General features: G+C 35.9%; 1 protein-coding gene across 5 annotated transcripts in view; it reads right to left on the bottom strand.

The window, feature by feature from the left end:
* Positions 1–13606, bottom strand: part of HMGCLL1 (3-hydroxymethyl-3-methylglutaryl-CoA lyase like 1) — a 149636-nt gene that overhangs the window by 8149 nt on the left and 127881 nt on the right. For all 5 annotated transcript variants that reach the window (XR_001901853.3, XM_009205401.3, XM_017957959.2 and 2 more), the window contains one exon: positions 1885–2010. Coding sequence is in view for 4 of the 5 variants with exons in the window: in XM_009205401.3 (XP_009203665.2) it covers positions 1885–2010 (126 nt within the window). In the remaining variant the exon portion in view is untranslated. The remainder of the gene's footprint in view (positions 1–1884; positions 2011–13606) is intronic.

Consider the following 13606-nt stretch of genomic DNA (forward strand, 5'->3'; position numbering starts at 1 on the left):
CCATGGTGCATATGGATAAAGGTAAAATATACCATTAACCCTGGAAAAGGTAATAATAGGCCAGATTATGTGATAGAGCACAGGCTTGCTTTCAGGAAATTAGAATCCACTGATCAGTGCTCAAGCAGAAGTAGAGCCTATTCATACTTATATGTTAGGTGTAATCCTTTGATGGTAGCATGGAGGATGGATTTAAAGGCAAGTCTAGAGCCAGCAACCAGTATAGAGGATGAACACCCAGGAAAGAGATGTGCAGACCTGCATCAATGTAGTCATAGCAGAGGTAGTAAGGAAGGGACAAACAACCAAAATATTTTAAAGTCAAATTAGCAGCTTTGGTAACTGATTGGACATGGAATCCATAGTGAGATTAAATTCTATAGAGAATCTTGGTTTGTTAGCTTGGGTGACTAGTTGAATTGTGGAAGCTACTCAATGTGGCAATTCTTGGATGGTAAAACTTTTAGGAATAGACTTGACTTATTTGCATTTGGACTCTGGAGTTATGGAACATAACTAGCATATATGAAGCATCAGCTATCAGCTATGGAGTTCAATTCAGTCATCTAAATTTCTAAGAAAGGAGCTATTTATGCTCATTTTATGTCATTAGCTTCTGATATAAATGATTAAGATATGATATAAATGAAATAACATTTATTTCTAACCAGAGAAAATAGGCAATAGCTTTTGGTGTTTATGGGTAACAGCTGTTGGTGTTTAGTGCCAAGTGAAATCAGTCTTTCAATAAATATTTATGGAGCATCTTTATGCCACAGGCACCAAGTATAAAGTATGAATAAGCTGTCATAATTGCTCTGTGGTTGCATGGGAAGCTAGACACATAAACAAGATAATTATATAACCTTGTGGTAAGTTCAGAGGGAATGCAGAGGAAAACATGAAAATGCTAAGGAATGGGATCTAACAGTTTGACTTGGGGGATAGACAGGGAGATGCTAGACGGCTTATTTTTAGCATGGTGGTGTCTTACTTTCCAGGCCAAATGGAATACAAGGCATAAGGCCATTTCATGTGGTAGTGAAAACCTGAGCAAGGGGTAGAAGTGAGGAATAAAATGGTATAAAAGTGTAGACCAGAAGCAAGTTCAATGCAGCAGGAGCATCAATGTAAGTAGAGTGAGGAAAAAGGAGGAATAGGAGCAGCAGAGAGTAAAAAAAATTGTTTTACAATACAGGTGATTATTTTACATCGCAGAAAGAAATTCTAAATGACTAATCATCTGTGATTTTTATTTTTTTCCTAAATAAATCTGTTCTATAGACTAACAGGTTGTGTTAACAATCACAGGGCAAAACAAGGTGCTGAATTTGTTGGATGTGGTTACATAGCACGTGACTTTTCAGGTACGACTTGCAAAGAGACTATTCTTGCTATCCAGTGTCTCACATGCTAAGTATTACGAAGCTCCCCTCTTTCACTGATCATTTAAAAAGTGCCCTGGGAGTTCTTCCAGAAGCTGTAGTTGTCACTGTGAGACAATCAAGATCTCAGTTTTCTCCAAGAAAAGCATTCATGCAAAAAACAAAACTGCAAAACTCAACAATCGTAATAGCAAAGACACAGGCTCCAACTCACAAAGTGTACAAAATCAAATCAGATAATACATGAAAAAGTACTTTAGAGGTCATGAAGCACTATGAAAATGTGACTTGGTAGCATTATTGGTGATTGAGCTATAGCAATGAGTTACTTTATAAAGACCCCAAAAGAATTTTTATTGCATTTTCCCACTGTGCATTTTAGCAAATAGCAAAAGTGTAGTAAAACTTTGACCTCAAAATTGCTTCCCACATCTGAGAAGCGTTGCAATTTGGAGCTGCAAGGAATGCATGAATATTAAAATATGTTAAAGTAACTTACTGTATTGAGCCCCAGGCCATTAAGCATATATATCAAATCCTCAGTGGCTACATTCCCAGAAGCACCTTTTGCATAAGGGCAGCCGCCTAATCCGGATACTGCAGAGTCCACCACATTGATTCCCATCTGGAAAACAAAGCAAACCACCTAAAGCTTGTGTGTTTATGGCATGTAAATTGTTGCATTTCGATTTAACCTGTGGTAACGAGCAAATAAGCAAAATCTGAACTGGTTATTCAAACATATTCACTTACCCACTGTCCTCTAGAACAGTCCCCGGGGTGCTTATTTCTTTTATAGCTAATTTTGTCTTTGAGGCTAACAGAAACTCTGCTAAGGCTCTCTGAAACTAGAATAATCTTTGATCAAAAGTAAAATGGTGTTGTTCGTTGGTAGCAGCTCAATTGTATGTGGTGAAGCTTAGAGTAAGGTTAATTTACTCCAGACTTTCACATATTATCCAGTTCTCTAGCTTTATTCTAAAAGCATTTTATAAGCAACATGAAATATTTTCAACATTCTAATTCAACATCAAAATGCCTTAGATGACTGGTAGGTGTAGGGCCGGGGAGGGAGAAGTCACTGGGTTTGAAGTAGGATTTTGTGGGCTCACTTTACCCGTTCAACTCACCCAGTATTTATTGAGACATTCATTGTTTTGCACACAAAACTCCACTGCTTTGGGAGAAGGAAGAAATATTTAAGAGACAAAACGCTTGCCACCAGCAGTAACACCAGCTTACATTTTTTGGTTCCTCACTAAGTGCTGGATGCTGTTATTAACAAATTATGTGTATTAATTCACAGTTCTCCCCAAAACCCATGAAGTAGACACTCTTGTATCATCCATCCCCAGTTCACAGAAAGAAAACTCAGGTACAGAGGGAATAAACAATTTACCCAAGGTCACCATCTGATAGGTGAAGTCTTCTGTCTCCAGGGAATCTACCCTCTGCCTTGATTTATATAGCCTCTGGAAACATGAGAGTTGGTACATGATTATGTGCTTGGGGATATCAGAGGTGGAAGAGTTCTCTGTGTGCTGGAGAAGTTATGGAAGACATGAGCACAACAGGGTCTGAGAAGGGCCCCGGAGTTCAAATCTCAATATGAGAAGAACAGAGGCAGACATGTCATTCCTTTGTGAAAGGTAACAATTCAGTAATCAGAAGTTACAGTAAAGCCTAATCTGATTCTTCACTCTTGGGCATTAAAGAAAAAGTAACACGACCACATCTAAAATGAGTAGCACCTGGAAGCAGAGCTCTTGGTCAACCAACTAGATCATGGTTCTCAATCACAGGTTGCTGCTACATCCCCCGAGTTTTTGATTCAGAAGGTCTGGGCTGTGACTTGAGAATTTGAAATTTTGACAAGATTCTGATGGCTGCTGCTCGTGTGGGAATCTCTTTCTCCCTTCCTTCCTGCCTGCCTTCCCTTCTTTACTTTTTTTTGATAAACTTTTAATTTTAAAATAGTTTTTGATTTTCACAAAATTTGTGAAGATAAAACAGAATTCCTGTATATTGCACACTCAGTTTTCTCTATGGTTAACATCTGTTACAGAAAACATTATTCAGTGATACTTATTAAAGCACAGCAAGGATGACTTTATTTAGGAACACTGCAGTAGGTACAGGGACCACATGCAATGCAGGAGAGAGAGACTGTGCTCAAATCAAATACAGCATGGGCTAGTGAGAATTTATAGTGGGGGGGTGGGGTAGGGGTCAGTGGATTAAAAATTACTAGGAGAAAACATCAGGAGTGAAAGCAATTCTGGCTAAACTGACCTACCAGGATTTTTGCTGAAGACAGGTCAGAGTAATCAGACATGACCTTCGGGTTGGTGGAGGAAGAGAGACCTAATCAGATTGAGTGTTTGGATATTGAGTATAGGGGTTCTTGCTAAGCTGATGTAGCAGGAATTGCTAAAACTGGATTTTCCAAGGAAGTGCAGAGGTGGGCTTAGAAGTTTTAGAAACCTGACTAAAGTTTGGCTTGTCAGACCGTATATTATTATGGCATATTTGTCATAACTAAAGAACATATATTGACATGTTTTTATTAAAATCCATGCAATATTCAGATTTCTTTAGACTTTTAAAATGACATCTATAAAGACATTTTTAAGCATCTGTTCCGGGAGCTCACCAGTATACCACATTAGTAGTAAGGTATCCTTAGCCTCCTATGGGCTGTGACAGTTTCTCCAAACTATTTTGAGTAGTATAAGTCAAGTTTTTGTTTTGTTTTGTTTTGTTTTGTTTTGTTTGAGATGGAGTCTTGCTCTGTTAGTCAGGCTGGAGTGCAGTGGTGCTATCTTGGCCCACTGCAACCTCTGCCTCATGGGTTCAAGCAATTCTCTTGCCTAAGCCTCTGGAGTAGCTGGGATTATAGGTGTGTGCCACCACACCCTGCTAATTTTTGCATTTTTAATAGAGACAGGGTTTCACTATGTGGGCCAGGCTGGCCTCAAACTCCCGACCTTATGTGATCTGCCCTCCTCAGCCTCCCAAAGTGCTAGTCATGTATTTTTTACAATGTCCTTCAGTATGGGTTAAGTTTTTCTCCTGTTAAGACTGGAGTTATAGAGTTTTGAACCACAGAGGTAAAGTGCCATCCTCAAAGCATTATATCAAGGATACACAATATCAATATGAATTATGATGGCTGATATTAACTTTTATTGTCTGGCTGAGGTGGTGTCTGCCAGGTATCTGCACTATAGTCTCCCCCCAGTCTTTCCATATTGTATGTTTTGGGAAAATGTCATTATGCATAGCTCATGCTTAACGAGTGGGGAGTATCTACACAAAAATTTGAATTCTTCTGTATGGAAAATTTGTCCATTCTCATATTTACTTATTCTAACATGTATTTATATTAGGGAGGACTCATAGCTAATTATAGGTAATTATTTTGCACTTTGGGTTATAACGTAATACCAATTTATGTCTTTTGTTGCTCAAACTGTTCAACATTTGGCCATTGGGAGCTCTCTGTTGGCTCCTGTGTTCTTTAAGCATGCCAAAGGGACTGTGGGTTTTCAACCACTTTCCTAGAGTTTCCTTTGCAAGACTGAAAAAGATACTTACAAAGCCTCACAAAGGAAGAACTACAGTCCTTAAAAAGTCCTAGAATTCTTTGGGACCTAAGGAAAGTTTACAAAGGATAGACTGTTTTCTCTACCTCCATTTCTTCTTCTTACACTCTCCAACATGGGAAGTTCTCCATTGCTTTCTTTCCATTACCACGACGTGTCTCACATAATGATCTGACAAGCTGTCATATTCAGCAGTAAAATACTCGTACCTTTAGGACAATTTTCATTTACTATGAATCAAAGCAGTAAGAATGGGGAATTATACTTTAGAAGTGAAATTTGTGGCATTGTCCACAAATACTATTTGCTTGGAAAAGGCAAATATTAAGATGTTGTCCCATCTCTGGGAGTCTGCCATGATATAAACAGGCAGGGGCATTTCTTATAGGTTAAAACTGATCTATTCAGTGCACCTGAATGTATCAGCTTAGGAGCCAGAATTTTCCATTATTCTCAATCCTGTCAATCCAGTGGAATCACCTGGAGCCCTTTTCAAACGACTAATGTCCAAACTTCTCCATAAATTAATTAAATCAGAATCTCTGTCCTAGAATCTCCTCTTAGCCAGTGATTTTCAAACCCCTAGAGTTTCTTATCTATCTCACCCTTTATCAGTCCGGGGTATGGGTCTGCTTTAACTTTAGAGAAGCTTTGTACCCTGGGGCAGCAAACAGTTAACCAGGACTGGTCAGCATTTCAAGAAAAGCAGGTTTTGAAAAAATACCCAAAAAAGTATAAAGTAGCAAAAGTCAGAGGAATCAGCATGATAGGTGAGAAACGGCTTCAGCCCGAAATGTGGATAATTCACTTTTGGGATCTGGAATCCACATATCATGTTCCTTTTCTCACTACTGAGGATCAAGACCCCGCAACTACAGGAGTCCCAGAAGGGAAACTTGTTACCTTGTCAAAAGAACAGTTTTTAGTCTTAATTGGCCTTTTGGGAAAGAGTGAGGAAACAACAGTCATTCTTCTATTTTGTAACTAAAGGCCAATGTAACCTATTGCTTGGGCAAAAGTGAAAGATTTATTTACAATAGAGAAACCAGTATTACCACAGAGGAACAATAAATGACCAATGTCACACTAGAGCAAATATAAATAACCAGTGAAGCCAAAAAAAAAAAAAAAGTTCAACCTCACATTAAATCAAAGATTGTGAGTGAAAACTAACACCGTATTTTACACTTTCAGACTGACAACAATTAAAGAATGCTGGCTTTGAAACAATATAGCATAGAGCTCAAATATATAGAACACTCTACAACTTCAACAACATGGACTAATTTCACAAACACAAGGTTGCTTGAAAAAAGGCTCAAAAGAAGACATACCGTATGATTTCATTTAGATAAATTCCTAAAATAGGCCACACTAATCAAATCAGTGAGAAGTTAATAATTATCCTTTGAAGTGTGAATAAAAATGGACACAAGGAGAGCTTCCAGGGTGCTGGTAATAAATTTCTTGAACTGAGTCGATTACATTGATAGTATCAGTTTGTGAAAATTCATTGAGCTTATAATTTGTACACATTTCCATGTATACATTATAGTTCAGTAAATATCAGTGTCAAAGGGAGTGTTGCTGGAACTGAAGGTAAACAAACTAGTAGGAATATACAGTTAATTGGAATTCTTTGGGTGAGCAATTATTTAGTAATAAATCTTCACTTGTCAATATTCTTTGTCCCAGCAGTTCCTTATCAAAGAGTCCTTTCTAGAAATATTTAACAAATCCTAAGAAAATAACAAAAATAAATGCATGTGGGTGACGTATATTGTATATTTGTTTTCTATAGGATATACAACACACACATATCTATATAAAGATTCATCACAGTATGTTTTTTTAAGAATGAAAATTTGAGAACCATCCAAATGTCTCACAATGAAGAATAACTTTATAGTGTAGCTATAAAACAAAATGATGCTATTAAACTGTACAATTAAGGGAAAAAGAGGTTAGAAGATGTTATAACAGTACATAGAGTCATGATACAACTTTCTAAAAACAAAAAGGATTTGGGAGATATATAAAGTGCTAACGGTAGCGATCATGGGTGCTGTGATTATAGATAATTTATTTGACTTTAATTCTATCTCTTGTTTTCCAATGCCTCCAAAATGAATGTTAATTACCTACCTAAGCAGAAAAAGTAAAAAAATAAAAGTTTTTTGGAAATTTTAGCCTGTAGTAAAATGACAGTAAATAAGTGAAAATGAATGTAAATAAATCCAAGACTCTGAATGTATTCGTATTTTGCAATAATGGATCTTTCTAGGATCTAAGACTACAAGACTAATCTGCAAACATACTCTGGTGCAAGCAGACAAAATCTGAGTAAAAGAAGACTTGTAAAATGGTCTTTCTGACTTTTCTAGTATCAGATTAGCTCTAGACACAGATTCTCTTTCAGTAAGCTCTAGTCACAAATTAATTGACTCAATTCTAAAAGCAGTATGTGGATTTAAAGTTTAAGCAATTTTAAAGAGTTTATTCAAGGATATATGACCTGTAAAGGAGAATATTAAGGCATCAGTTCCCTTTAAAGTCTCTCTTTTTTAAAAATCACAGTACTTTAAAAATATATTAATGCAATTTCCCATAAATTCTCTATTTTATTAAGTGTGTAATTTTCTTCTCAGAAATAAAACTTTTCTCAATGATACTGTTATCCTTATACTAAATTATATGCTCGTATTTCTAAACAAGATGCTTTGGAAATTTCTAGTCATAGTCTTCTAAGAAAATTTGATTTCACTGTGTATGTTTTCTTCATATCTACTTCCTTATTTCATCAGAAATAATTTTAATATGTAAACAAGCTCTGGAAAAACTAGGAAGAAAAACATTTCTTTTTATTATTCTTTGTTACAAAGAGTGGGCAGACATTTTTACTCAACCATTAAAATCGTATCATTGTGTGTTTGAAAATAATAGGCCACTTAGCTAATTTTCCTATATGAGAGACTTTCGGTATTAAAGGATTACTCTTTGAAAGATGTTCCACTTCTCTACTTTTCAAGCACGATCACTACTTTCAGACGCAGGTTTGTGGTGTGTGTGTGTGTATGTGTGTGTGTGTGTGTGTAAGAACACAGCACAAACTTATGTTTGCACCATATATCACAAAAGCAAAAACAGTTATTCTTTGTTTTGTCTATTTTTGATTTTTGTTTTTGAAGAAAAGTCCATTTTTAGATGAGTAACCACAAGGTGGCAATATAGCACCAAAATCCACCAAGTTAAAGTCAAACGTTTACAACCCCACTGTGTTGCAGTCCCTCAAAATTGTAAATAAGTAAATAGTTTTATATTTATCAAGCAAACAGGTTTTCTGCATTTAAAATAAGGACACTCTTAACTAACGGTGTAGAACACATGAAAATGTGGTTCAATATATTCAGCATATTTGTAGTTTTCCTTTGACTTAAAGTGTTTATTAAGCACACTCTTTGTGCCAGGGTCTTGGGATAAATAAAAGTCCTGTAGCTCACGGAATTTAGCATTATAAATTAAAGTGACTATATATTTCGGCTGTTACCGAGAAGTAGCTTATGATTATCTAATGAGAAGCAACTGTTTCTAGTGCTCAGGGAACCAATGCTTTGTAAATTATATACATATTTATTTATATATATTCATATATAACATGTATATTTATATATAACATATTTAAATATTTATATATAACATGTAACATACATAATATATACATATATTTTTATATAACATATATATAAATAAATTTATATAATTATAACTCTAAGGACTGAGATGTCCTTGGCTTCTCCTTTTCTCAAAGTTCACAATTAAAGCTATTAACCCCATGGCCCAGGATACCATAAACCTTGTGAATTCAGTTATATGTGCTCTGTCTACTTGAGCTCTCTGCATATGTGCTTGGACCTAAGGCCAGAGGGAAATGAATAAAATGCTAGTGGCAACTTTTTCTGGAGGAGAGCAAATCGCCTGTAGATATAAACATATCATGTCTGTACTCTAATCTTAGGTGAGCTCTGGGGAGTATCGATTCTGTGTGACGTTCTAATGCTCAGATGTTGCTGATGTGCTAACTAAAAGTACCATCACTACTTTTTCTTGTTGCTATAAGATCTTATAACCCAAATAAATGAATAAGTATAACAATAAAGGGAGTAAAAAGATCATTTGCAAAATTTCTAATCTATATATTCATGTTTTCAAAATATTTTATGAAACCTAAAATTTTAGTTATTGAGGTTACCAAAGTCCCAAAAAACAATTAGAGCTGGATTTTTTTTTTGAAGTCATCTATATTTTTTATCCCCTAAGATCAGTATTTTCTTTAATAATCTATAGTAATGGTAGATTTAATTTAAAATAATACAATTTCTGAAAGTGAAAATTATTCATTTTAACATGAATATTCATGTAGAATAAAATATCAAAATATCCTTATTTTCCAATATTTTTATTCTCAACTTGTTTCTCATAGCTAACATTCACTTACCAAAGGATTGAAATTACCCATACATGAAGTATCACTCGTACTCCAGTGGCCAGGCCAAATAATACTAATCTATCAGAGCACCCTTTCCAATAAGCCCAGATCTTGCCTTGAGGTGCTTCTCAACCAAGACACTAAATAGATACTATATGAGCTATTGTACAACCTGAGAGAGAACCCTACTTGCCATTGATGTGTATTGGGAACATAATATATGTAATATGTAAGCCATAGATAATGAACAGTTAGCATACACGAATAATGTCAATGTTTTAGTAAACAGGAGTATATATAAAAATTGGTAAGTAAATAATGAGATTATATATAGATGTAAAGAGAGAGAGCTATGTTGAGGAATGACTAAGCTAATGTGATTATTAATCAAAATAATTAGACTTCTCATCTTCAAAACTGGCTTTCCTAAATGCTTCCCTCCTCCTTGCCTTCAAAAGGAGATAGATTATATTTCTACCTTCATTGGATACATTCAAATTGAGACAGAAATGGGAGTGTCTACACTGAAGGGAGTAAGAAAAAAAAGCAAGAAAATTTTCAACTTCTTTAAGACTAAAAATAATAAATACTATTAGCGAACATTTGCTGAATTGCTTACTTTTTCACAGGGATTGTACCACGTGCTTCACATATGATAAAGCTCCACAAAGTCAACCTGAAGTGGTCAGTAATGCATTCCCATTTTACTGATGAGTAAACTGAGGTTCATGAAGGGTAAGTGATATGTCCTGCTTCATATGGTTAGTATGAGGCAGGGTAAGAATGCAAATCCTGGTTTAACAACTATGTGCTACTGCACGATATTAATAGTTAACAAAATACTGACTATATGCCACACATATTACTAAACACTTTAGATGCATTGATTCATTGAATCCATATAACAACTCCAGGGGGCAGGGTGTGAATTAGGAAAAGAACATTGACAAATCAAAAAGCTTCCTTTTCTTATGAGACTTTCTGAAAAGTTTCCACACAAGTTAGCAACATTAGCAAACAACTTCAGAAAGTAAATATTTGTTGTCCTAGCGATTGTATTTCTAGGAAGCTAGCCCAAGAAGACAGCCAGAAATACTCAGATAGATTTATGTTCAAGGATGAATTTTTTTGTAATATTACTCAATATTAACAGTGAAAATAAGTTCATAGGTTAAATGTCCAAAAATAGAGACAGAGTTAATAAATTACATAAGATTGACTATTATGAAATAGTAAAATATTTCTGTATAATACAATATTATATATACAAAAAATATAAAATATAAATATATAAACAGTACAACCTTATATATACACAAATATATGAAAAAAATGAATAGGAGAAAATGGAATATAAAAGAACATGATACTAACTATAGTTCCATTTATTTGTGTTTCTAGATTTTTTTTCCAATCCTTTACAATAAATATATACCACACATATATTTAGGACAAATGAACTTTATTAATAAAGGTCTCTCTACTTTTTTTCATAGTCATTTCCTTCTTCTGCCACTATCATACCCCCAAAAGTATGCTGGTCTATCTCAGGCTCACATGACTTCAATTCCATTCATATTCTATAGATGATTCATCTCAGAATCATCTGCTTTTGCCTGTTGTTGATTGGATAATGTTCCTATCACTTTGCTTCTGTAGCCATCCATGTTCTCTAACATCTTGGCATAAAATAATTAGACCAGTGCTCCTCAAACTGTAATGAATATATGGTTTCATTTAATAGGTCTGAGGTGGTACTTGGGATTCTGTGTCACTTACAATCCTGAATTATGCCAATACTACTTGTCCCCAGAACACACTTGAGTGGCGAGAGACAACAGATCTTCCTGGAAACATCTCAGATGTTAATATATCCAGCTTCAGTCACAGTGGCTCCCTCCTGCCTCGTGCAGTGTTTCTTAGAATGGTATCATCTGACTATTGGAATCACCTGATGTCCTAGTTAAAAATGCAAAAAGGTAGAACCTAAAAAGGTGCTACCCCCAAAACTGAATTTTTCTTGTAAAGTATATTTGTTGTTTCAAACTCCAAGATGGTTTTTATGGATAAAAAAATTTTGAAAATTTCTAACCTTGTGGCTGAACTGTTTGTCTGTGGCAGATAGAGCTAGTTCATTACCAAAAATCTGTTTCTTCTTCCAAGACCCTCAGCTAGCTGACATTACCAAGCTGCCCTGTACTTAGGTATGGATATTTGACTACAGTCTAGCCAATGGCATGCAAGCAAAGTGATACAGGCCATTTCTAAAACAAGTCTTCTTAGAGACTACAAGCATTCTTCTTCTTTAATAGCCAAAGGCAGATGACATTGAGGCCTTAGGGCGTGGTGAGCCACAAGGTGGAACTCAGGAAGCCGCCTGAGTTCCTGAATGACCACTTGGAGGAGACAACACACCCATTTACCAGGAACATGTGTGATGGGCTATTAAATCAGTGAGAAACAGACATCTATGTGTTGGAGTCATTATTCATTTTGAGGTGTGTTTTTATATCAGCGTGGCCAATTGGAACGGATATGCCAATTGATAAAAGGTTAGATTAAAATCTGCCACTTTGCTAGCTGCTTTCTATTTGTTCCACATTTTTAATTTTTTTCCTCTTATCTGCCTTCTGTTAATTGAATGTTTTATGATTTTAGTTGATCTCTTCTGTTGACTTAATATTTAGATTTCACTAAATTTTTTAGTAGTTGTCCTCTCATTTGCAATACACATCTTTCATTAACCATAATCTATCTTCAAATAACCAGTCACACATAGGGAAGGAGCTTCTAACAGTATATTCTCAATTCCTTCCATGTAGCCTTTGTGCTCTTGTTTCCCTATCTGTTACTTTTACATGGATAAAGTCATAATATATTGCTACTTTTTTTTTTTTTTTTTTTTTTTTTTTTGAGACGGAGTCTCCCACTGTCGCCCAGGCTGGAGTGCAGTGGCCGGATCTCAGCTCACAGCAAGCTCCGCCTCCCAGGTTCACGCCATTCTCCCGCCTCAGCCTCCCGAGTAACTGGGACTACAGGCGCCCGCCACCTCGCCCGGCTAGTTTTTTGTATTTTTTAGTAGAGACGTGGTTTCACCATGTTAGCCAGGATGGTCTCGATCTCCTGACCTCGTGATCCACCCGTCTCGGCCTCCCAAAGTGCTGGGATTACAGGCTTGAGCCACCGCACCCGGCCAATTGCTACTATTTTTTTACTTTAGGTAGTCAGTTATCTCTTAGAGCAATCAAAAATAAGGAAAAAATGATCTAATCTTGACTTATTCCATTTCTGAGTTCCCTGAAGGAACCTGGCTAGAATAAAAATGGCAGAGATTCAAATCCTGGTTTTTGGTGAGCACTCACTTTTTGGATGTGGGAGAAAGAAGATGAGTTAATGAAAGAGACAAGGAGTTCAGGAGGAAGTTCATTGTCACAAGCCAGGGTAGAAAAAGTTTCTCTAAATACATACCACAGTGATGAGTGCAACAGATGGTTAAGGAAAATGACAGCTGAGAAAATCCACTGGATTCATGCCATTGACAAATTTTGAAGTTGATCATTTCAGCAGAGTGGGAGGAGCGGGTAGAGCTGGCAGTAGATTTCACAACAAATGAAGAGCATACAGCCTACTGCTTAAGAAGTCAGTTTCAGAAGACAGACTTCCATTTGAACCTGTTGTGCCATTTTAACTGTGTGATTTTGAGAATATTGTTCAACCTCTCTGTCCCTCAACTGTAAAATGAGTATAATAGTACCAATTAGCAGGCTTGTTGAGGATTCTATGAGATCTTTCATGGAATGTGCTTATTATATAGGTTGGCACATAGCAAAATGCTGGATTTTAAAAGTATATGACAAGGATGTAGAGGCAGACAGAGGACATGTGATAAAAGGAAGAAGAGAGTTGAGGAAGAATTTGAGGGGGGTATGTGAATAGAGAGACATCGAAGTTATGTGAGACATGTAAGTAGAAAACCATAAAAGACAGAACCAATTAAATGGAAGTAAGGAATGATGCCACAAACAGAGGAGAAAATTAACAAAGAAAAAATCTTATAGTTTAGGATGAGTTTTGGGACCAGGGCAGAAACAAGGAGGTGAGCCAGGAAATTAATAGAAAAAAAAACTGTC

The sequence above is a fragment of the Papio anubis genome, chromosome 6, assembly GCF_008728515.1.
Source record: "Papio anubis isolate 15944 chromosome 6, Panubis1.0, whole genome shotgun sequence".
NCBI classification, from domain to species: Eukaryota; Metazoa; Chordata; class Mammalia; order Primates; family Cercopithecidae; genus Papio; species Papio anubis.